Source organism: Aspergillus pseudodeflectus (genome assembly GCF_044049435.1).
Source record: "Aspergillus pseudodeflectus strain CBS 756.74 chromosome Unknown BJX68scaffold_14, whole genome shotgun sequence".
NCBI lineage: Eukaryota > Fungi > Ascomycota > Eurotiomycetes > Eurotiales > Aspergillaceae > Aspergillus > Aspergillus pseudodeflectus.
Genome location: NW_027263790.1, coordinates 34,448 through 57,873, shown reverse-complemented (window position 1 = coordinate 57,873; position 23,426 = coordinate 34,448). Strand labels below are relative to the sequence as shown.

Sequence of the window (23,426 nt, the reverse complement as noted above, 5' to 3'; positions counted from 1 at the left end):
GAATAGTAATCGCCCTGAAACGGGGTCTCACAGCGAGCCGTGGACACCGCCCCGTCGCCTGCCCTGCGACTGTCTTGTACCTTGTGTTGTTGTGGGGTTTATGGACACATGGCAGCAAAACGCACCGAGGATCCTTTGCGTCAGGGCTTACATATGCTGTACTACATGATGACAAGTCCTTTGTTTTCTTCTGAACTCGTTGCACAAAACCAAGGGTCTCAGAGATATCTTATTCAGGAGTCAACGTCTTGCACATGGTTATTGCTCGACCCTCGCTAAGTTCTTGGCTTTCTCATGCAAACCCAAACCCTTTGCGGCCCCACTGGAAGCATTTTGAGTTGAGGCTCAGCCTTGTAAACGTTTCAGAAATTGATTTCATCGCTTTGCGTTGATTTCAGAATTCATGGCGAGGAAGCTGAAGTGAAAAATAAGCTAGGGAAAAGAGCTCATATTGCACCTGGGCAGCATGGATATGAAGGAGGATTGAGGATAATTAGTAACAAAAGATAGACATTATAGGTATAACTTCAGATCAAACAGCATTGAAACGTGTAAATAGTACATAAGGTGTAGAATCAGGAGCGAAAGTATAAAAAACGAATTGATTAGGAACTTTCGCCCGACTCAGGAGGGGTCAAGTATTCTTGTTTCCTTTTGAGAAGCTTTAACAACAGTCTGGGTCGAGCTCGAGAGCGCGCTTACATCACGTGCCTTGAGCGGGGATATTTTCAGGCAGCAACGGCGCTTTTCCAGCATCTCATGACAATCACCTCACGAGATCCATTATTCTGTTAGCAGCTCGATCCATGTCACAATGGGCGCCAAATCTCCTGAAGCAGATGGCCATGGAGGCCAGGGTAAGCCAACTATGTCAATATCTTTCTCCCATTCAAGCTAACATGGGTAGGCAACGCAAACAGCCCCATCGAGACGTCAACTGGCGGGATGCCGAAAGGCGTGCACCTGGCCACAGACGGGGACGGCACTATCGGAGACAGCGACGAAGGCGACGATGACGAAGCGGACCCGACCGCGTTAACAGCCGCAACCACGAACGGCACTGCTCAGAAGAAGAAGAGAAAGCCGAAGAAGAAAAACAAGAAGAAATCTACCAAAAAGCAGTCTTCACCACCTAGAGTCCCCCTCTCTCAGCTTTTCCCGCAAGGAGGTTTTCCTGCCGGCGAGCTTCAGAGTTACGCCGCAAAGGTCGACAACGCTTCGCGGACTACTGCCGACGAGATTCGGTATATGAGCCGTCGCCATCTCGAGGACGATGCGTTTTTAGATCAATATCGGAAGGCTGCTGAGATTCATCGCCAGGTCCGGAAACACACGCAGGAATTTGCCAAGCCAGGGCGAACCCTCACCGAGATCGCCGTCGACATCGATGACGGAGTGCGAGCGCTGTTGGATAATGCTGGTCTGGCCCCTGGTGATGGCCTCAAGTCGGGATTGGGGTTCCCAACGGGGTTGTCGTTGAACAACTGCGTGGCGCACTTTACGCCGAACCCTGGCCAGAAGGAAATTGTCTTGCAGCAAAAGGACGTGATGAAGGTCGATTTTGGCGTCCACATAAACGGGTGGATTGTGGACAGCGCTTTTACAATGTCCTTTGACCCGATCTATGACAACCTTCTCGCTGCTGTCAAGGATGCCACCAACACTGGTATTAAGGTAATAACCTCGCCGAGGAGCTGCGGGACGATGCTGACAAAATACAGAATGCAGGGATTGATGTTCGTATCAGTGATGTTAGCGCCGCCATTCAAGAGGCCATGGAAAGCTACGAGGTTGAAATGAACGGAAAGACATTCCCCGTTAAAGCTGTGAGGAGCCTCAGTGGACACGATATCAAACAGTACCGCATCCATGGCGGGAAGTCGATCCCTTTCACCAAGAATTCGGATCAGACAAAGATGGAGGAGGGTGAAATCTTCGCCATCGAAACCTTTGGAAGCACTGGCCGCGGCTATACATATGATGATGTACGTTCTGACTAAGCGGCTAGCTCTATTCTCGTACTTACTCGCTATATAGGTTGGCGTCTACGGTTATGGAAAGTCCTACGACGCTCCATCCCATGTGTCCTTGCCTTTGGCCTCCGCGAAGTCTCTCTGGAAGACGATCAATGAGAACTTTGGGACCATTGTTTTCTCCCGCCGCTATCTAGAGCGTCTTGGGACAGAGCGGTATCTGGCTGGCGTAAGTTAGTGGAAACACGGTGAAGAAAACCTCTAACGCAATTACAGATGAACAGCCTTGTCAACCACGGTATTGTCGACGTCTATCCACCCCTGATGGACATCAAGGGGTCGTACTCGGCGCAGTTCGAACATGTATGCTTTCCCCTGCTTCATCATGGCGAGACTAACGATATTAGACCGTCCTCCTGCGCGAGTCAAACAAAGAGATTATCAGTCGAGGTGCCGACTATTAATCTCGAAATTCACGACAGGGATTGAACGCCCTCAACCCATTGCTCCAGGGGGTAGTTCCACACGGGCTCCTTGATTTTGCCTCGGTCTTGCCAACTATAGCCACTCTCTAGAATTGTATATGCACTGAATTGTAATCCAAATTGCAATATAAGTCATGAGCTTTGTGATTAGAATATCAATGAACCGCCTCAGGCGCCAACCAGTCGATCCTCCGCGGGCTCTGCGGGGTAAACCAGCTCTGCCGGAGACCGAGGCATCGTGGCTTGGGCCCGCTGGCTCCAGCTCCCCATTCCTTTCGCAGCATAATCAAAGGAGCTGTATCATCGAGCCGACGGCTCTCGGGTATGAAGCCTAGTACTAGTTGAAAGGTAAGAGGGGAGCTGTCAGATTAAATAAATTCATCTATACAACCTCTCCCCACGCCAAACAAAGCCGATTGACACAACCTCAACGGTCAACCTCGTCTCCATCCCCGCCTGCGGATATCTCCCAAAATGTACTTCACCCCACCCCGGGTCGAGATCCCCGCGTCTTACGAGACCTTCGCAACAAAGCACATTAAGGTCTCACACTACCCCGTCGGCTCAGCAACTGCGACCCCAGTCGTGATTGTGACGCTCAACAGACCCGAAAAGCGCAATGCCTTCACAATGACCATGTCCGAGGACCTCGAGAAGGTGTACACCCTGTTTGACCGGGATGAACGCGTGCGAGTCGTTGTCCTGACAGGCGCTGGGAACACGTTCTGCGCTGGCGCGGATTTAGAAATTGGGTTCCATGCTCTTGAGGAGAGGTCGAAGGATCATAGGGATAGGTTAGAGCCCTCACTGGACTGGCGCGCGTGGATCATTTAGCTGACTACATTTTGTTCGATGCGATAGCGGCGGCCGAGTCGCTCTCGCGGTGCACAGGTGCCGCAAGCCCACCATTGCCGCGATGCAAGGCTCCGCCGTGGGAGTCGGGATGACCATGGTTCTCCCCGCTGCAATCAGGTATAGCCCGCACATCGCTCCATCCTGGACACCAGAAGCTAATAAGAACCGCAGAATCGCCCATGAAACAAGCAAGTACGGCTTCGTCTTCGCGCGCCGCGGAATTACAATGGAATCCTGCTCCTCCTACTTCCTTCCCCGCCTAATCGGTTTCTCGCGCGCAAACTACCTCGTCACGACGGGGGCCGTGTACCCATCTACATCTCCGCACTTTGGCGGACTCTTCCAAGAAACTATGCCTGAGCAGACACAGGTTCTGCCACGGGCGCTGGCGCTGGCGACTGAGATCGCGGAGAACGTGAGTCCCATGGCGTCTGCGCTGAATCGGGAGTTGATGTGGAGGGGGCCTGATTCGGCGGAGGAGGCGCATTTGTTGGAGTCGGAGGTTATCTACCATCGGTTTATCTCTCCGTATGTTTTCCCCCTTCCCAAGTAAGATGTAACGCCTGGAAGAGATGCTGACGTGTTTTTGTAGGGACCAGAAGGAGGGTGTTACTGCTTTCTTTGAGAAGAGGAAGCCAAGGTTTATTGGGGATGTGGACCAGTATCAGCCTGCGAGTTATCCTTGGTGGTCAGACGTTAAAATTGATCCGCCGAGCTCGACAAAGGAGTCGAAATTGTAGATTAGCAATATGGGTACATGAACCTCGCTGCCTGCATGATGAGAACGATGTTATTTATGTAGGTCGGAGTATGTTGAGAAAACCTCTTATACGACGAGTCTAGACAAATGTAAACTTTATGCAAAAGAAATTCCATTGTAATCGCTCAAATACCTCGTAGGCGTGATAGAGATAGTAGTACAGAAGAGATGGGTCCCAGCCAAGGGGAGGTCCAAGTAATAGATAACGGTGCGCAATGCCGATGAATGGAAGCAAATCCGACATACCAGCCCATAACGATTACCCACTTGGGGCAAACAATTAGGCAATGAAGTTGCGCCTCTTGCGGTTGTATGCCCGCTGGTCTTTGAGCCATTGTCGATAACCCTGGACGCTGCCAATCTTTTCACCATAGTAATCCGGAACGGGGTTCGCGATCGAATTGGACGAGGGGTCGACTCGGTATCGCTTGATTCTGTCGAAGAACTCTTTCTCTTTCTGAAGATAGAATTAGCGTCACATTTATTATGAACAAACACAAAACAGAGACAAGAGGACTCACCACCGCAACAGCCGTCTTGAATCTGCGGTTAACCAATCCCCAGATGGCGTTTCCCAGGAATGGACCAACAAGCCAACCAACAGCACCACATGCTGCCGTGGCCATACCCAGTACAACAAACGGGTCGAGTCCCATAACCTGTGCGCCCAAGTGTTCCAGATTCTGGCTCGAGAGGACCTGCACACCAATCATTGTACTAGCGGACGCACTGGCAATCGAAGAGGCAAGCGTGTACCTCCGGCGAGATGCCCGGAGCTTGAAGAAGGAGTTCCAGTCGAGTTTGGCGGCTTCCTCACGGGCGCTGGGGGAGCTGGAGCTGGAGTTGCAACGGACTGAAGTTGTTTTGACGACGCATGATGGAACGAGGGACGCTTGAGGTCGGGAGGATGAGAGCTTCAGCTTTTGAGATTGCTGGGAGAAGGGCTGTGTGCATGTGCTGGCAGAGCGTGTCTGGCACTTGAGCGAAATGGTTTGATAGAGGGTGGAAGAGGTCTGGTAGGCGATTGGGTTTAGGGCGGCTGTAGGCAGGCGAGTACATAATACAGCGCTGCGCACCGGGTTGGAAATGAGAGTCGTGTGCATTTTGAGGGACTGGTCGAATTGAGTTGGTGTTTGAGTGTCGGAGATGTCCCTGTTGCGAGGCTTTCGTCAGTGTTCGCAGTGGAATGTCCACGTGATTATGTAATCAGACATGGCTCCAATGTGGACGATCCAAATCACTTCCCCTTCTTTCATCCTCCTTGAGATTGCTATTGATATTGATCGAACATTTCTTCGTTGAATACTCTTGAAAACTCTCATTGTGAAATGTGCTGACTCGATGCTCTAGTTGAGACATGTTTGAAATCTAAAGTGGACCTCGTACTGCATCTATAACTTCTCCTTTCTCCTCATCGCACTTCTTGCTTGGTCTCTCAATATCCTTCGGAGAACCTTTCCAGATGCACTTTTCGGTATCTCGTCCACGAACATAACGCCCCCACGGAGCTGCTTATGACGGGCGAGATTCGACCTGACGTACTCCTCAAGTTCTGCTTCGGACGCGGCTTTGCCGGGCTTGAGAACGACGTATGCGCGGGGCAATTCATTCCCTGGAGCATCCGGGTCAGGCGCGCCGATAACTGCAACATCTGCGACACTGTCGTGGGTGCGGAGGAATCCCTCTACCTCCACTGGAGAGACTTGCAGTCCCTTGTATTTGATGAGCTCCTAGATAGCATTAGCATGTCAACCAGCGTTGACTTGCTGCTCTGCTTACCTTTTTGCGGTCGACCACATAGGTTCTTCCATTCTTGTGTACCCCAATGTCTCCTGTCTTGTACCAGCCATCGGGTGTGAAGGAGTCAAGGGTTGCCTCAGGGTTGTCGAAATAGCCTTTCGAGATCATCGGCCCCTTGAGCAGGATCTCCCCCTCCTCTTCCCTATCAACATCCTTCATCTGCTCATTGACGATTCGTAACCTCGTGTTTGGGAGTAATGGGCTGATACTCCCTGTGCTGTCGGACTGACCCCATGGCATTGTGGTCACGCTCCCAGTCGTTTCCGTCATGCCCCATCGCTGACTGATGCTGCATCCTAATTTCTTTTCCGCTTGTGCCTGGAGCCCGACATCAAGTGGCGCTGAACCTGACTCTGCCCGCACAAGCGTACTAAAGTGGTCCGTGACGCTGTTACTTCGCACAATGGCATGATATACCGGAGGCGCTGTTGCTAGGAATGTCACTCGATATTTCTTGCAGTAATCGATGAACTCCTCGATGTTGAATCTGGGCATCCAGTACACCATGCCTCCAGCAAGAGTGGGCGTGATGAAGTATCCCAACGCTCCTGCAATGTGTGCCGTAGGAAGATGACCGATTGTACAGTACGGCACGTTCAGATGAGGGAAGCCTTTTTTGGATTCGCGCAATATCAGTTGTGTGTACAGTGCCTCTGAGACCAGATTCATCTGTGACAGCATGACACCTTTGGGAGGGCCCGTTGTCCCACTGGAATAGAGGAGACAGATGGTCGTGTTCTCCAACGCCGCGATATCCGTGATTCGATCCCACTCTAGCTCAGAGCTATTCTGGAGAAAATCCCTCGCTGGGTTGACAGTGTCATACAGGAGCCGCTTGTGGCCCATGCTCTCAAGCACGAGTACCCGGGTCGGCGGGATCCCACACTCCCGCGCAGCTTCCAGCGCTTTTGTCTTGTTCTCTACACATGTGATTACCAGCTTGCTTTTTGATTGTCGAAGCTGTTTTGTGACCTCTGGAGATGTCAACGCTGTCGACGCCGCAGCATATACCCCTCCTGCGCCGATTATGCCGTAGAAAACAGCAGGCAAAAGGACTTGGTTTGCTGAAATACACAGAACAGCATCTTTACCAAGACCTGTAGCACCGATTCCAAACTCCGTACGGAAGACATGGGCGAGGCGCTTGGTTATTGTTCGTGCCTGGGCTTTCGTGACATGGTTCGTTGGATCCGCAGCTTCTGCGTGGAGAACTGTGGACTCCTTCGTCAGGGAGAGAGCTGATTCTACTAACATTAGTATCCTTCTGTTTTTACAACGGAGCGGCCATACCAAACAAGAGTGTAAGCAAATCAAGTTGAGGGAGGTCATAGTCCTTTTCTGGTAGGTATTGCATGGCTCAAAGGTCCTTCTCGCCTTTCAAAGAGTACCTCAGGAATCAAAGTGTATATGTCAGCCACAAAATCTAGACTTCAAACCGCGATTTGATGCCCAGGAATGCGCATTGTACATCATTTAAAGGACATTAGAACTCGGCTACACAATCTGCGGGGATCCCGAGGCTCATCCATTTTGTGGGGTTGACAGTTGGAGACACCCACTGCATTCTGTCATTTTTATCTGTAACTCGGGACTTTGCCGACGAATATAGGCTGCATGCTCGGCTTTCGGGTCATTTCTTCCCAGCTTACTGAAATCGTTCTCCAAGAAGAATGCTTGTTCTAACATTTCAGATGATGCATCACGTTTTATATATTCGACAACCGTTGATGAAATTGATCTTGCTTAATGATTCTATATATTCGTCTTTATCTCTCTACCGTATATCCATGCAATGCAAATGTTTCTATCACAGCCAGCTTCTAGTTAGATCCGCCAAACCAGCTCAACCCCAAATCAAACCATCCGAGCCCGGTCAACTCAAGATAACCTAAAGACCTCCATTCATCTTAACAGCACCGGGCCTGGCCTGCGCCTTAACCGGTGTTCCGAAACCATTAACACGACCATGGAGCCACTTCAGCGTCGCCGTGCTGAGAGCCATAACCACAGCGCTTAGACCAAAGAGTCCGATGCGGCCCTCGAGGGGAAGTTGCTCGAAGATTGGGTAGGGGTACCTTGTGTACGAGGTAAGTTTAATTCTCCAGCTGCTATATGGGAAGAGGAAAAGGGAATATGGGAGGAAGTAACATACCATCCGTTAAGCTGGAAACACCGCTCAACCCAGAACCAGTAGCTGATGGCGATTGCGCTGGAGAGGCCAAGAGCCGGTCCGATTGTGATTGTCCATGGTGGAGAGAGGAAGAGCAGATCGATTAGGAAGACGATTGAGGGAATGGCGTGGAAGCTTATATCTTTGTGTTCATAGTTAGAGTTTGATTGCACTGGGAGATGATGGAGGGGGTTGGGCGTAACGCACCAGCGCTCATGGGAATAACAGCCCAATCGGGGACAACGAGCCGCTCATCGATCTATACCGGTTGGTTAATATAGAGTAAGGGAAAGGGGGGGCAAGAATGGATGGTGGCGACGAACAAGACGGAGACCCCAGTATAAAATGCTAATGAGAACCTCCATAGGGGCGCTACAGATGGATAGTAGATTCTTAACCAGGAAAAGCCGCGGAGATAGTGTGATATCTGCTAGTAGGCCCACGGTGAAGGTGAGAGTTGCCAGGGAGAGACCGATGACGGTCAGGTACTGGAAGTGCCATCCGTATGCTTCGTTGCTACAGGAGGGACCAAGGGTCAATCTTCGGAGGAACCTTGGAATAGTTGGGCGAGTAAGGCTTACGCATGGTTAGGGTTGTCATGCATGCTAGGGGGAGTTAGCAGGGGTTCAATGCATGGAGAGACTAAAGCTCGCCAGGCGCTTCGATGTAGATAGCTCTTTTGCGATGACGCGATGCTCGGCTCGTACTCTACTTACTATTTGAACGACCAGATAAAACTCGCTAGCCCGGACGCCTGGATAATGTCAGAGAGGGTACGGAGTAGATAGTGGCGTTCTCGACAAGTTACCATACATGGACCAATGCCGAGACGCCCCTGGAGGGACTGGGCAGTCGTTGCAATGGGTGGATTTTAGCAACAGTCGACGCCATAGCGGGTGATAGCGGGTGTTATCTCGGAATTTCAGGTTAGATAAATGATAACAGAGCGGAGTAATATGGAATAGTGATGGAAAGAAAGAATGATCTATAAAACGCTGAGGTACGAAATAGGTTCAGGTACAACAACCATGTAAATATAATAATAAAGAACCCAGCAGCTATATTAATAGTTGACCACTGGCAGATGGAAACGATCGTCATACCAGCGTCGAACCGGACAGAACACTGCAAAAAACAAGAAACAGGGATTCTTACGTCAGCCACACTGGTGCAGCTGTAACCCCGAAGCGCCGCTGCCCCAGGCTTATCAGCTGCGGCCTGAGGTGTCAACTTCCGAGAGGGGCAGGTCGAGGCGTTCCCACCGCTGCTTTGCGATTGGCGCAGACGGCCGATAACAGTGCAGCAGACCAGGTGCCAGTGCATTATTGTTCAAGTTGCATTCGATCTCCAGCCGGGAAATTGAAACCCAAGTCATCTCCTCCAACATTGCTTCTTCTCTCCTGCCTCGCCTCCTGGTTCGCGTCTGCCACCGCTTCTTGCTGCCCGAGGCCTAGTTTCAACGCAACCACGCTCTGGAAGATCTCGTGGAGAATAGCGACGTTGTTCTTGCACAGCGCCTCATGTCTGGTATTACTATAGCGAATACTAAGTTCTCGTGACTGGCAACTTCCTCCGCTCCCCTCAAAGGAGAGGTAACAATCTTGGAAAACCTCTCCATCGCCCCCATTTTTCATCAACTCATATCCACAAACCATCTCTATACCCCTTAGTACCGCTTGGCTGGCCCTTTGCCATATCTCGTACATCGATGAGTACGAATAACAAGCGCGAGTGTATTACCCTTGATTATCGCTTCCTGTCCTCCTGGGTTAAACGCCCGACTCGCGGACGAAAAAGATCTCGCTCGTTCAGCCCTGTGGATATTACCGATATACCTTCGCGCTGCATGGCGATCTTACTCCGCAGACTAAGTTGGCACTATCTTGCTCCCCGGACCATTAGTTCGTCAAGTAATCAGCTCTATTCTCCGGCGCCTTTGATTTGAGCATCAAATGCCGCGCCCTCGAAGGCCCGGAGCCCCCGAGCCAAAAAGGAGATCTCGCAAAGGATGCTGGTAAGGAGGCTTTCGAACGCTAAGCTGACGCGCACTGACTTTGTCTAGGCCGTGTAAGGCGAAGAAGGTCAAGTGGTATGTTTACTTTTTACTTTCTTCATCCAGCTCAGCTAATCCTATAGATGCAGTGGGGAGGAGAAGCCGTCGTGCTTGAATTGCCAACGTCAGAATGAGCCTTGCGACTACAGCCTCCGGCTGAACTGGGGTGGAAGGACGAGGAGAAAGACTTCTGTCGATTCCCCGAGTTCACAGACTAGTAGCCTCTCGAGACATTCACTCTCATTCCCCCTGTCACCCCCGTCGCTTCCCCAGACACTCCCTGCGAGCCCTATCCGACCGTTCGATTCTAGTGGTTGGGAGATGAGCACTTCGCAAGACGAGCATACAGAAACGCTCTACTGGAAGGCGGAGTCTGCAGGGGACATGAATGTAGGAAGAACGTATCCTAGCAGGTTGCATGATTTCCATGATTCTCCGACTGTCCCTGATCAGTCTTTCAATGCATGCAACCGTACAACCGATAGAGTTCCAGTAGAATTGGACTTGTCGCGAGGACCGGATACCAGCTCTTGGCCGGGCTTCTCTCCTCAAGCAATGACATTCCCAGCGATGGGCGATGACGCGTCCCACAGACCGTCCGTTGGAAGCTCGCTGGGGAACCTACCTTATCCGACTGTCCCAGACGCCGTTCCTAGTGTCCCCTCATTATTCGACTTCAATTTTCCATCCGGTCAAGTGTCTCAGCCAATATCTTTCGTTCGGCCTGCTTTAGATACAGCTGATTTCAACAGACATGACTCGCCATTCAGACGTGGAAGAATGCCGGACTATCAACAGAACCTTTCTGGACTGCCATCCACTGAACTCGGAATTTCCAACGCCTCAGTCAATTGCACGCTTAGCACCACCGATTCTCTTGACGCAACATCGCCCCAATCTCTTGATACCAGTCTTTTTACCTCTGGAACCCCACGGGATCAGGGTGATTCTCCAGATAGCTTTTTGGCAGGCATTCTGGATGGGCCGCCTGGCGATAGCATTGGTAGGAACAGGCACACCAGATCGTATTCGTCCTCTGCGCGCCAATATGATATACCACCGACACTCAACCAGAAGCGCGGTCTTTCGACCTCGGAGCGAAAATGGCAGACTTATCTCACCAGTGTAACTGACCACTATGGCCTGGACTGTGGCCGCTCAGATCTGGATCTGGGACGAAATGACGATCACTCAGCAGTCGATGTAAGCGGCGCTTTGGATGTCATCCAGTCTCAGACATCGAGCCATGCTTCCAGTCCAGGAAGCCTTCAGACAGACAAAGACCGCAATACTGGTGATAGCAGCAAATATGCCTACTATGCATTGCCCGTGCCTATTAATATCCCACGATACCTCTCGCCTCTCCCTGCCTCGCTTCTGAAGGTGCCTATCAACTTGATGTACTTTCACCACTTTCTCAACCACACTGCGAGGGTCCTTGTCCCTCATGACTGCGGAGACAATCCCTTCAGCTCTGTCCTGCCCTCTAGTAAGATCTCTCCTCTCTTGTTCCCGTTGCTCTTACTGACTGGACAGTGGCTATTGATGACCCTAATCTTCTCAACCTTATGCTCGCCTACTCCGCAAGCCACCGAGCAAGGTTCCTAGGACACCCCGAGCCTGCTACTCGGATTGCACTTTGGGTCCGCGACGTTTTTCCGTCCCTGCGCCTCGCTTTGGAAGACTCTCACAGGAAGGTGAGTGACAGTCATCTTGCTACTGCCATCATGCTGCTGTCGCTGGAGATTGTCTCGCCAGGTGCCTTCGAGGTACCAGTCCCTTGGCAGACCCTCCTCAAGCTAGCCCGTGACCTATTCCTCGCTCGCCAAGGTCAAATGACCTACCCAGGCAACCGCGTTGGGGCGTTTCTAACTCGCTGGATCGGCTATGTGGATGTATTGGGCGCGCTATCATGCCGGCATCATCAGCCTCCTTTACTAGAATACTCTACCGTCCTAGGGGCTTGTCACGCAGACGAAGAGTGGGACGAGTTTGCGGTGGACTGTTTTACCGGATACACTCCTCGCACCGGATTGTTCCTGACCCAACTGGGAGGGCTAGTACACCAGTGCGACAACGAAAGATTTGGCGATATGCAGACCTTCTTGCCTGACTGGACCCCGTCTCCTGACATCATATGCAGGGCAGAGGCTCTGATAGACGACTGGGAGATGCTGGATGTCAATGTGCATACTCACGATAAGCATTATCTTGAATCGGAGTCCTCCGATATGATAGCGGTTGATCGCGCGTTCCGCTATGCTGGCCTACTCCATCTGCGCCGCCGCGTTCTCGGCGAGGACTCCGGGTCTGAGGAAGTCTTGAAGGCCTTGAACGGGTTGATGCAAGCCGTGACAGCCATTCAGACTGGTGCTGCTATGGAGGCGGGAGTATTGTTTCCCATATTTACGGCTGGTTGCGAAACTCGGGATCCTAAGCAGCGGGATGAGATCAAGGAGCGTCTCGAGGTTCTGGAAGGAACTGGGATGAAACAGGTACGTCAATTTTTTTTTGCTTTTGAGATGCCTTACTAACCCCATGCTAGATTCAGAATGCTCGTAAACTCATGCAGAGATGTTGGGACACCGATTTGCCCTGGATCGCGTTCGCGCAAGGAGAGTTTCTTGGGTAGCTTTTCAGGCTGGTTCATACTACAAAGGACCAGGGTGAAGTGAATGTATGTTTTGTTGGACTGTAGAAGGGAGACTGATCACAACATTTGTTGCTTAGTTTTTATTGATCTCAAATTGACGCATGATCCTATCCAGACAAAGATATATCCCCTCTCCATCCGTTTGCACCATGACAAGAACCTGATTGTCAAATTAGAGGCCTCCTAGTAATAGATTGCTGTTGGTTATCTCTTACATCTTACTTGCTTAACTACAGTTGACTATTTCCCTGGGACTGTAGGCTTTAAAAGGCCAGATTATATCACAAGCAACTCTTCTCCCGCATCTCCTGCCTCACTGCGCCAACCAACCACACAACAGATTTGCTGCCTATTTAAATCTCTCAATTACTCTCTCTTTCCTTCTCTCTCTCTCCCTCTCCATCTCCTTCACGCGCCGAGTAAGAACAAGAGACGACCGCCGGGACCCAGCTCTGTTGACTTCTTTCCTAAAATGGAACACTGTAGCCTCAGACCTCCCAACGGGAACATAGCAACCCTCAGCATCCTCCTCCTCTCCCTGTTGCTGCCCTTTTTTGTGATACTTTGCGTGTTTATGTATTTTATTGACTCTCGAATCCTCTCTCTCACTCGCACCTCAGTTTCTGACAAGCAAAGGAGGAATTGGCGTCACTACGGAGAGGAAACGTCAAGCGACAGTGACAGCGACGACAACGAGGTTATGGCGTTAACCCCTTCCACCTACTCTACAGGCCTTCTCGACGGCTTTATAGAAGACATCCAAATCCAACCTCTCAGCCCAGAGGTCATGGCACCTACTTTTGATGAGAACGTACCTCCCAAATCCGGCTGGCTTGTGGACGATTTAGCGGAGAATGTGCGGACAACTACGCTGGAGTTGAAGGTCAAGCAGCGTAACCCCTGCCGCCGCAGATTGAGCATATTACTGACACAACTCTCTTTATTTAGCGTCCCAACCGTGTTACCGAACCTCAACACCTTTCCAACGACGCGAGTCAACAAAAGCCCACAGACTCGAAGAAAAAGACCACCCCAACTGTCGTCATGTGGGATGGAAAGGTCTCCTGGGCACTGAAAGGTGCCAGCATCTTTGACAACATAGATGAAGAGTACGGCGCCTTCGGTAACAAGTCCAATATGCTCACCCGCCAACCCTACGCTGACCTGTGGGTTTTCCAATACGGCCTACGCTATATTCCATCCGTCCTCGACCACGATGTCTATCGTACTATTCGCATCGATGAGCTTCCGCGTGAGATCAAAATTGACGAGATCCTCCCCCTTGTCAAAGGCGAGATCTACGAGGCTCGATTTGCCAATACAACTGCTATAACCGGGTATAACACAGCGATGATAACCTTCGTCACCGAGAAGGATGCCGTCGAATTCTTGGCTAGTCCCAACAGCAGGAGACTGCCTGGAAAGGTCGTCCCTGTCCACACTCCGACATACCCTATCTCTGCTGATATGGGAAGCTTGATCAAAGAGAGTGGATACACTCGTTGCCTGGGCGTATTTCAGTACAGGCAGTCACTCAAGCAAGAGATCACCCGCGTCTTGACCCGTGCACATCACGATTTCAGTCCACAGCTTGAGAGTATTAGCGATGGGCCCGCGCATGGTGAAGTTGCGATAAAGATGCTTTCGGTCAAGGCCGCGGCAACAGTGTTCGACTTATTGAATGGCCACCCGGCCCTAAGCAGGTGCCAGTTTCGTTTTTTGACCCATGATGCTGTCCCAACCGATCCAGCAGCTGGTCTTTTTGCTCGCAGCAGCGGCTGATACTATGGTCATTTATGTTATGTCTTTGATGCTCCAGCGGACTCACTAAGGGGGATTTTGCAGCCATAACCTCTGGGTATTAAGGCAGCATTCCTTTAAAGGGAATCGGGATAGCTATAATACCCGTAGTTCAGACAATTGCATTGCACAAAGCTTTTGGAGGCTTGAACAGGATTTTATTGCGTCAACGATTTTATCTCATGCTCAAATTTTCAATCATACGTTGTCTATCCGGGCAATATGTTTTTCTACCCGTATCTGCTGAATAAATTCTGCAAATCCTGATAAAAAAAATGTACTTAGGTTTTTATGAGCCCAAATCCAACAAAAGTTCAAGGCTTCTCTATGAGTTATCCAATTTGATATATAGTGTTGTATTGCTACTCAGGAGGGTCTAGGATATATGGAACAGATAGAAGCCTACCCCTTAGTATGACTCGCTACCTTGATTCACTGAGTTGAATGGCTCTCGCTTTTCCCCTCCTCCACCAGAGATAGCCTGTTCCCACCACGCCCTGCTTTCGATCTTGGAACCTTTTCATCTCCCACCTTTGCCGCGGCCAACTAATAGACAAATTTTAGAGGCGGACAACTTGACACAAACGCTAGCATAGTTTCCACACGAGTGATATCTTTTGTTAGCCCGGCACTTTTCTCAGCCACTTGATATGCTGATAAAGGTGCCAAGGCAACCGAGTCAGGACTCCGGTAGCAAATATAAAAGGCTTAGAGGGTAAGCAATTACAATTAAGATTATCATTTGTAGTAGGGGCCGTCAGAGCCACAGACGGCAATATGTTTTTATAATAGGATCGGGCATAGCTTGCGAGCAAAGCCAAGCACACCCCCTGCCCACCGAAAGTTCAGAGATAGCGTCGCTTAGAAAACGCGTCCCTTGACCTGGTGGATCTTCTTGACATTAACATCCTTCCACAGCAATACAGACGTAAGAGTAATAGAGTAAAGGCACGTAGCAGCGATCAGCATGAGCCGTTGTGTCTGGCTATAAGACAGATTGATGGCATGGCGCTCTGGACTTCCAACGGGATACCCGTACTGCGCCGTAACATCTCCGTAGATGGTGTTGAGGTTGGACAGGGCCTCGGCGGGAAGGTTTTCTTTCAGCTTCTGAGGGAAGATACCAGTCCACATGGCAGCAGCAATGGTTGAGCCGACCGCGGAACCGATATTGATAAACATGCCCTCGGCTGCGAGGACGGCGGGGATATCTTGCTGGCGGGATACAGCCATGACAGTCATTTGTTCACAGATGACAAGTGTTCCCCCGCCAAAGGCAATAAAGATCTGACACATGACGATGTAGCCAATGTCAACGCCTGCGTGGCGGAAATGAATCATGAGGGCAACGCCGAGAATGGTGACGGGGACACCAAAATAGAGAGCTTGCCACTTCAAGCGGCCGTTGTAGCGGATCAGGATACCCATAACGATTGACCAGAATGAAGACCCGACTGTATAGATGTTGCTGATGTATGATGCCTCTGTGACATTCTGATTGTAGACGACGAGCAGCATGGAATAGAAGTAGTTGTCCCAGACATACCACGCGATGTAAAGACTTGTTGCCATGGTATAGGTAAAAATCACGGTGCGGTTCTTGAGAAGGTACCAAGGGATGAATGTGACAGGAGCAAGGTATTTCTCATAGAAGATAAAGCCGATTATCAGAAGCCCCCCAAAGACAAGGAAGCAGATAATGAGTGGCGAGCGCCATTCGCTAGGCTGCTTCGTGTAAAGGTTGAAAGCGAGTAGGAAAAGTGCTAGACCAAGGGCAAAGATGAAGATACCAAGCAAGTCAAACTCCTTGGCATAGTGAAGAACCGACTGAGGTAATGTGCGGTTGGATTCGTGCACAGGCATGAGACCTATCTTCTCCGCCTTGCGTTGGTTGTGATAGAAAAGCCAGAACAGTGGTGCGCAAACCACGGGAATAACAATGGCCCAGATTCCGAAGCCCCAACGGAAGCCAATGGTATCAAGGGTGCTCTGCGATGCAGGGCCATAGGCCCAAACGGTTGCGATATAGGGCGAGGCAACGAACGCAATCCAGAACGCACGATTTTTGAGTTTCGAAGTGTCCGCAATGAAGATAGTCATTGTAAAGTCGAGGCCTGTGTATCCAATTTGATAGAATACTTGCGCCGCACAGTATGTTTCCACATTATTGCACCCAGCCATCATGATCAACCCCATAGTCATGCTGCCAACCATGACTGCAAAACCTTGGGGTCGACCCCAGATATCCATAAGCTTCGCATAAGGGAGTTTGATGAGACCGGCAGCCAGAGACGAAATGATCGATGTTGTAGCCGTCAGGGAATGTTCTGCGAAAGCACTCGTGACGAATGGGGTCAAATTTCCGATCATACCGGATGCGAAAGCCATAATAAAGTGAATGATCCAGATCCTACGGATATAAAGTAAGTCTCTCTGAATATGAACGAAGTAGCCCTCGATACCAGAAATACTTACAAGACATAAGCCGCGACAATATGGCTAAACGACCACACTTGAGTCATGGCTTGGGCGGCTTGAACACCATGCTGGAATTCTGCGTTCACAACATCACCTTGGCCGTTCTCCTTGGGGTCAACCTCAACGGGCGGAGATCCTATGACCTTCTCTGCGGGGGCTTCATGATCTACCGGTCGCTGGTTGCTCTCATCAACCGGCAGCTCATCGCGCTGAAGAGGAAGCCTGAACCTCATTGTCAAGAAAGACCGCTAGAAGACTGAAGGTAGCTGACACTGTCGTTTGTAGACTTGGAGGAAACATTATTTCAGGAGCAAAACGGGAGGAGTGAGATATTTATGTGCCAACATTAGTCTACGTCGCTGGAAATTCCAATGGCACCAGGGGGCGCAAAGCGGCGCATTATCTCGACGTGGTGGAAAAAGGTGGGCTCAAGGACAGGGTTCTCCGCTATGCAATTGGAGTCATGGGCCCATTTCCTCTTGCAGGCTTCTCATCTCTAGCTTTTGGAATCGGGGATACGCATCTTTCCGGGAAAGCCAACACCAGCCGACTCGCCAGGCGCCACCTGCGCAAGAAGAATTTTCTTGATGGCTGCTGCACAGAGAGTCAATGCAGCTGATTGGATTCGCGCAGGAAAGGCAAGTTTCTTAGCGACGTCTTAGTCTGCCAAAGTAGGCTGGTGGCCCGGGGGACGATGGAAATGCGTGGGTCCAGGTTATCTGATCGATTATCTGATAACCAAATCTGGTCGCTCTGTTTTTGGTTCAGTCCACGAGGGACCATTTAATCTCTCACTCACATAGCCAGCGTTGACATCGCCATCCAATGAGGCTCATAATAAGAGATCCAGGCCTGTGTCAAGCTGTACTTCGAAGTCGTACGCGTGAAGTCGTCCATGAGGAAACGCGAGTCATTTCCATGTGCGACGGTAATTTGTTCGGGGCCACAGCAAAGACGACGGTTTGCTTGGCGGCTTCACCAAGACCTCGCAATGGCACTAGTCAAGCTTCCATGGCGCCTCTTGGGCAAAGTTTGTCCAGTGCTTGACTCCGACTGAGTCAAGTCATTTGAGAAACTGGTGAGCGAACACGCAAATAAGTGCCATAAACAAGGCCAACCGCGTGTTGCAAATCTTGGACGGATCCTTACAGTTATATTCTTGATTATCGATGAAGGATAGTAGCAAAGCAGGCTGGTGCCACCCTCAGGAATGCAATCTGGGACGAACTCCATTCCACCGTATCTCTAGGTCGAGTCGGCTGAAAGTATTGTCCGTCAAAAAATAGATGCATGGCGGAACCGTTTATTGAGTTGTCGCGAGTGATATCGCTAAAAGTTCCCTTGAATTTCGTGCTCCAAGTCTAGAGCCCACAGCATTCTTTCCCGGCTTGGTTCCGAGCAGATGGTGAGGACCCACCTTCACTCTCACGAGTATAACCTGCTGTACTGAGTACTGACCGATGTTAACCGCCCTTCAAGCCATCTTTGAATCATAATCCCGTCATTGTTGCATTCCACTAAAGCACCTCATGACGAGCTCAGGTCGAGGTGACCTTACAAGGCGGCGATGGCCCTTTTCCTGAAACTTCGCAGCAAGAATGTGGATAGGGCGATAGAATATACGCGTACTCGATTGGCATAGGAGATTAAGCGCGATTCAGGCCCGGTTTGCGAATCAAATCATCGGAGATATTCCGCTCGAGCACTTGGGACATTCCAAGCTCGGAGCCTCTGGGTATTCCTTTCCGTATATGTCCGTGTCGGGCTATTGCATCAGGGCTTTTCATGCCCCAAGATCCAACCCCCTTCCCTCGTTGTGCCAAAGCCACTTTGGAAAGGGATGCCCTTACTCTGGCGCAATCACAGGAACCTACGTCAACCTCCATCTTTCTCAAACCCTAATATAGGAGAGAATGAACGGCCAAGCATGCTGATCTTAGAGCTCAGGCTTCCTAGATATGTCACGGTGGAACCTGAGTCTACCCCTTGACTCCGAAGCTGGTGTACTTGTACTCAAGCGTTCGTCTGTCTGGTAAGTCTATACCAGTTTGTACGCAAAATGTCCGATTGTGACCAGAAAACAGAAGATGCCCAAGCACTCCAGACTGCTCTCGAGGAGCAGGGACTAGAGTTTACCCCAGATGGACTCCACGTCCGCTGGGCTAACACTAATCCGAACCACCCACGAAATTGGCACACACTCCGCAAAGCGTACGACATCGGATTGATCATCCTCCTTGAGTTCTATACGTGAGTACCAGTTCCATTTATAGGCCTCGAAAAGATATCGAGTTTGGCTGACTTTGTTGTTTCGCCCCTGATAGGACAGCAATCAATGCAGCTGGGGTATGTCTCAATTCGTTCCAGTGATCTGTCGGCGGGACTTCCCATACCCATTTCGGCGGACGTGGTCTCATGAGTCTGATGGGTGGTAGGCAACAGCGGCAAAAGATGCACGACACGAATTTGGCATCGACCTCACTCTGGCAGTCTTCCTATTTGTCTCCACGTACGTACTTCCGAGATCCGTCTGAGCATTCGTGTTCGCCAACCGAGGCTAATTCCGACAATGCTGTCGCAGGTATTCTCTCGCACAAGCCTTAGGAAACGTCATCTTTCCTCCGTATTCCGAAGCCTTTGGACGAAAGAAATTATACATCATCAGCACTGTGCTCTACAGCGTTTTCAGTGTCATGATCGCATCGGTACCTTCGTTGGGCGCAGCAATCGCAGGTCGAACAATTACCGGATTTCTGAGCGCAATCCCAACAGTGATCATTACCGGGAGTATCGAGGATATGTTCAACGCGCGAGATCGTATCTGGCTCGTGTTTGCGTACATGGTGGTTGCTAACTTCGCTGTGGCCATGGGACCTGTGATGAGTGGCTATATTACCGCTTCACTTGGGTGGTCAGTACCTCTCTCTAGCAGTTCAGCACCTGAGGCGATACTTACAACGCATAGGAGGTGGGTGTTTTATATCTCATCGATGGTGACAGGATGCATTGGACTGCTGATGCTGGCAATCCGAGAGTCGCGTCCATCGCTGCTTCTCAGTTGGGAAGTCAACAAACTGCGTCAGGTGACAGGCAACATGAGCCTCCAGGCACAGAACCCGGACGAGGTGCCTAAGCTGTCAATCTTCGTTCGCGATGGCCTTCTTCGGCCACTTCGTCTTTTCTTCACCGAACCAATTGTTTTTGCCTGCTCCCTGATGAGCGGATGCAGTGTTGCTGTCATGTACCTGTTCACAGAGTCCCTGCCTCCGATCTACGAGTCAATGGGCTTCACAACGAGGGATTCTAACCTGCCTTTTTTCGCAATTGGACTCGGGTTTCTCCCTAGCATCTTGGTTCGCCTGATGGACCAACGCGTCGCAGCCGAGCGACATCGCGAACGACTCCCCTTGCTTCCAGAGCATAAACTCGCTGGAATCTCACTCGGAGCGCCATTTCTGGCTGTTGGACTCTGGTGGTTTGCGTGGATGGTCCCTCCGGCGATACACGGTGTCCATTGGTTCGTGACCTTCATTCCACTTTTCTTCGTTGGGTTTGCCCTCAATGAGTTTGGAACGGTGCTTGCGGGGTATTTAGCGGATAGCTACAACAGCTACGCTGCGAGCGCGTTTGCAGCAATGTCCCTCGCGCGCTCTACGCTCTCAGCTCTCTTTCCACTTATCGCACCTGAAATGTTTGGAGCTTTGGGGGCTAATGTGGCCTTGTCAGTGTTGGCAGCCGGAGCGCTTGTTTTCTGTCCGGTTCCCTTTATTTTCCGGTCCTATGGCCAGAGACTGCGGGAGAAGAGCAAGTTTGCGAAATATAGCCTGCAGGTGTATGCAGCAACCACCGTTGAGAGGGAATATTGAGGCTTGTTGTGATAGTGCCATGATTTTTTTTGTTGGACAGTGAGAAATGCACACGGTTGGAAATGGGCTTTCCAACCCCTGTGATTAGAAATCAACATCTTGATAATTCGTCTTTATCTCCGAGCCATTTATGCTCGTATTGTGGTGGGACCTCGTGCGGGGAATAACCCCCGATCGACACGCCCAGAATCCTAAGCCAGCCACAGACGCCTTCTGCCCTCAAGCTTCTCCACGAATCTCTTATCTGAACGTGACGCAACTCAGCCCACAATTCCCCCCACGGGGTCCTTTCCCCTCTTTCTGTACGAGCCACGGTTACATCGGCCCAGCGCGCGAGTCGTGGAATGCGATGACCCCTCGCGGGGGTATTCCAAGGTTGCCGTCTCTGTAAATCGCGAGGACACCCGAAGTCCGGCCCTTCTGCTATCAATGGGCGGAAAATCCCCGAGATCAGCAATGATTTGAACAACCATAGACTGATCATGCATCATCAGCCTGCAGGTTCCCCTCTCCTTTTAAATAGTCCGGCCCTACCCCAAGTAGACTTTCGGTGTCCCGCTTCTTTCTTCTGCGGCATTTATCGGACCACATTTTCAGCTCGGGGGCCTGAACAATATCATTATGGCGGCGCAGTCGGTTCATGAAGATGAGCCTAAGCTCTCCGATCTCGAGAAAGTCGCTTCATCGCATGACCCGCATAGGTCGAAGTTGACTCAGTTTGAGGATCCAGATGAGGGCTTGAGCGATGAGGAGAGGGCGAAGATTGTGAGTCGCTTGGTTCACACGAGCTACGGACTTTCAGGTTGACAATGTGCGCAGGACCGCGCTCTGCTCTGGAAACTTGACTTGAAGCTTGTTCCTTGGCTTAGTTTGCTTTATCTTATTTCGTTCTTGGACAGGTGAGCGCCAGCTTTACCTGTAGTAGGGGTTCGTTTAACGTGTTGTAGGACCAATATCGGCAATGCGAAGATCGCACATCTACAGGAGGATCTTGATATGACCGACAGCCAATACAATGCTGCACTTACCATTTTCTTCGTCTCGTACTCGGTTTTCGAGCCGTTGACCAACGTTCTACTCAAACGTCTGCGACCCAGCATTTTCATTCCCGTCATTATGGTCCTATGGGTGAGTCAGCTCCCCACAACCCAGAGTAGATGACGATACTGAACACTCGCGATCGCATAGGGCATCTGCATGATGTGCATGGGCTTCGTCCACAACTGGGCTGGTCTCATGGCGGTTCGTCTCCACCCATTCTTCCTCTCCTACGCCGTCCTAGCCTAATCAACCCAGGTCCGCTGGTTCCTCGGCCTATCAGAAGCCGGCCTCTTCCCCGGCGTAAACTACTTCCTCTCATGCTGGTACAAGCGCTCTGAGCTCGGCGTGCGCATGGCCATCTTCTTCTCCGCCGCCGCACTGGCCGGTTCTTTTGGCGGCCTTCTCGCGGCCGCAATCGCCAACATGGACGGTCTTGGCGGCAAAGAAGGCTGGGCCTGGATCTTTATCCTGGAGGGTCTTGCTACAATCGTGATTGGTGTCATATCGTTCTGGATGGTGTACGATTTCCCCGACGAGGCCAGGTTCCTGTCGGACGACGATCGGAAGCGTGTGCTGAAGCGGCTTTCGGCGGACCAGCAGGCAAGTGCGGAGCATGAGCAGTTCAAAATGGCATATTTCTGGAACAGTCTTAAGGATTGGAAGACATATACAGGGATGATTATTTATATGGGTGCCGATGGGTCTCTTTATGCGTTTTCGTTGTTCGTCCCGACCATTATTAACGAGTTGGTAAGAGAGCTAGCAACCCCTTCAGAAGACTTACATGCTAATAACGACTGGTACAGGGTTACAAGGACATCCACGCCCAGCTCCTTAGTGTACCTCCCTACGCCGCCGCAGCCGTTTTGACCGTCGCCGTGGGGTTCATGGCTGACCGGACCCGGCAGCGTGGGATGTGGAACATACTCGTCTCTTTCTTGGGGATAACGGGCTTTGCCATGCTCCTGGGCGCGAAAGGCGCTGGTGCACGATACGCAGGGACCTTTCTGGGAGCAATGGGTATCTACCCTGCCATCTCGAACACGATCTCTTGGACAAGTAACAATGTCGAAGGTAAGCTACGCCCGTTTCCCAGCTCCCTGGTCACCAACAGTTTTTTCTCCATCCATCCTTTACCAGGTCAAGATACTGACAGTTATCTAATAACAGGCGTTTACAAACGCGGAGTAACCCTCGGCTTCGTCATCGGCTGGGGAAATCTCAATGGCATCGTATCATCGAACATCTATCGCGGCAAAGACGCACCACAGTTCTACCCCGGTCACGGCACAGTCCTCGCATACCTGGTCCTCTTCCAGCTCGGAGGGTCCATCCTGCAGTATATCCTCCTGCGCAGGGAAAATGCGAAGCGCAAGCGCGGCGAGCGCGACCACTGGGTCGAAGGCCTAGACCAAAATGAGATCTCGCTGTTGGGTGATAAGAGGCCGGATTTTATATACACGCTGTGAGATAACAGACCATGGTATATAGA

At 50.9% G+C, this 23,426-nt stretch overlaps 8 protein-coding genes across 8 annotated transcripts; 5 read left to right on the top strand and 3 right to left on the bottom strand.

Annotated features, from left to right (window-relative positions):
• Positions 1 to 814: 814 nt before the first annotated feature.
• On the top strand, positions 815 to 2,437 carry BJX68DRAFT_254282 (peptidase M24, structural domain-containing protein; the record flags this gene model as incomplete). The annotated part of the gene is made up of 6 exons (XM_071042867.1): positions 815 to 857; positions 908 to 1,674; positions 1,722 to 1,985; positions 2,038 to 2,202; positions 2,250 to 2,336; positions 2,381 to 2,437. 6 exons carry the CDS (start codon positions 815 to 817, stop codon positions 2,435 to 2,437), a joined length of 1,383 nt encoding a protein of 460 aa, XP_070900627.1.
• Positions 2,418 to 4,156, top strand: BJX68DRAFT_48262 (enoyl-CoA hydratase/isomerase family protein). The gene is made up of 4 exons (XM_071049253.1): positions 2,418 to 3,252; positions 3,320 to 3,430; positions 3,485 to 3,841; positions 3,906 to 4,156. The coding sequence occupies exons 1-4, from the start codon at positions 2,933 to 2,935 to the stop codon at positions 4,051 to 4,053; spliced, it is 936 nt and encodes a 311-aa protein (XP_070900626.1). The 5' UTR covers positions 2,418 to 2,932; the 3' UTR covers positions 4,054 to 4,156.
• A 197-nt stretch (positions 4,157 to 4,353) lies between these two features.
• BJX68DRAFT_254280 (presequence translocated-associated motor subunit PAM17) lies at positions 4,354 to 5,176 on the bottom strand (the record flags this gene model as incomplete). The annotated part of the gene is made up of 2 exons (XM_071042866.1): positions 4,354 to 4,530; positions 4,595 to 5,176. The coding sequence occupies 2 exons, from the start codon at positions 5,174 to 5,176 to the stop codon at positions 4,354 to 4,356; spliced, it is 759 nt and encodes a 252-aa protein (XP_070900625.1).
• A 288-nt stretch (positions 5,177 to 5,464) lies between these two features.
• On the bottom strand, positions 5,465 to 8,934 carry BJX68DRAFT_254279 (putative integral membrane protein; the record flags this gene model as incomplete). The annotated part of the gene is made up of 8 exons (XM_071042865.1): positions 5,465 to 5,803; positions 5,853 to 7,117; positions 7,770 to 7,948; positions 8,026 to 8,185; positions 8,363 to 8,559; positions 8,625 to 8,648; positions 8,760 to 8,797; positions 8,857 to 8,934. The coding sequence occupies 8 exons, from the start codon at positions 8,932 to 8,934 to the stop codon at positions 5,465 to 5,467; spliced, it is 2,280 nt and encodes a 759-aa protein (XP_070900624.1).
• Positions 8,935 to 10,417: 1,483 nt separating this feature from the next.
• Positions 10,418 to 12,728, top strand: BJX68DRAFT_254278 (fungal specific transcription factor domain-containing protein; the record flags this gene model as incomplete). Its single annotated transcript, XM_071042864.1, has 3 exons — positions 10,418 to 11,585; positions 11,633 to 12,591; positions 12,642 to 12,728. The coding sequence occupies 3 exons, from the start codon at positions 10,418 to 10,420 to the stop codon at positions 12,726 to 12,728; spliced, it is 2,214 nt and encodes a 737-aa protein (XP_070900623.1).
• Positions 12,729 to 14,187: 1,459 nt separating this feature from the next.
• BJX68DRAFT_233667 (uncharacterized protein) lies at positions 14,188 to 14,616 on the top strand. Its single transcript, XM_071039650.1, has one exon. It carries the CDS (start codon positions 14,217 to 14,219, stop codon positions 14,529 to 14,531), a length of 315 nt encoding a protein of 104 aa, XP_070900622.1. The 5' UTR covers positions 14,188 to 14,216; the 3' UTR covers positions 14,532 to 14,616.
• A 679-nt stretch (positions 14,617 to 15,295) lies between these two features.
• Positions 15,296 to 17,260, bottom strand: BJX68DRAFT_274847 (uncharacterized protein; the record flags this gene model as incomplete). The annotated part of the gene is made up of 2 exons (XM_071047738.1): positions 15,296 to 16,959; positions 17,025 to 17,260. The coding sequence occupies 2 exons, from the start codon at positions 17,258 to 17,260 to the stop codon at positions 15,411 to 15,413; spliced, it is 1,785 nt and encodes a 594-aa protein (XP_070900621.1). The 3' UTR covers positions 15,296 to 15,410.
• A 1,826-nt stretch (positions 17,261 to 19,086) lies between these two features.
• On the top strand, positions 19,087 to 23,403 carry BJX68DRAFT_254275 (major facilitator superfamily domain-containing protein; the record flags this gene model as incomplete). Its single annotated transcript, XM_071042863.1, has 13 exons — positions 19,087 to 19,277; positions 19,352 to 19,373; positions 19,463 to 19,536; positions 19,609 to 19,938; positions 19,993 to 20,084; positions 20,118 to 20,875; positions 21,551 to 21,658; positions 21,713 to 21,792; positions 21,841 to 22,021; positions 22,082 to 22,135; positions 22,190 to 22,684; positions 22,741 to 23,008; positions 23,105 to 23,403. The coding sequence occupies 13 exons, from the start codon at positions 19,087 to 19,089 to the stop codon at positions 23,401 to 23,403; spliced, it is 2,952 nt and encodes a 983-aa protein (XP_070900620.1).
• Positions 23,404 to 23,426: the final 23 nt, after the last annotated feature.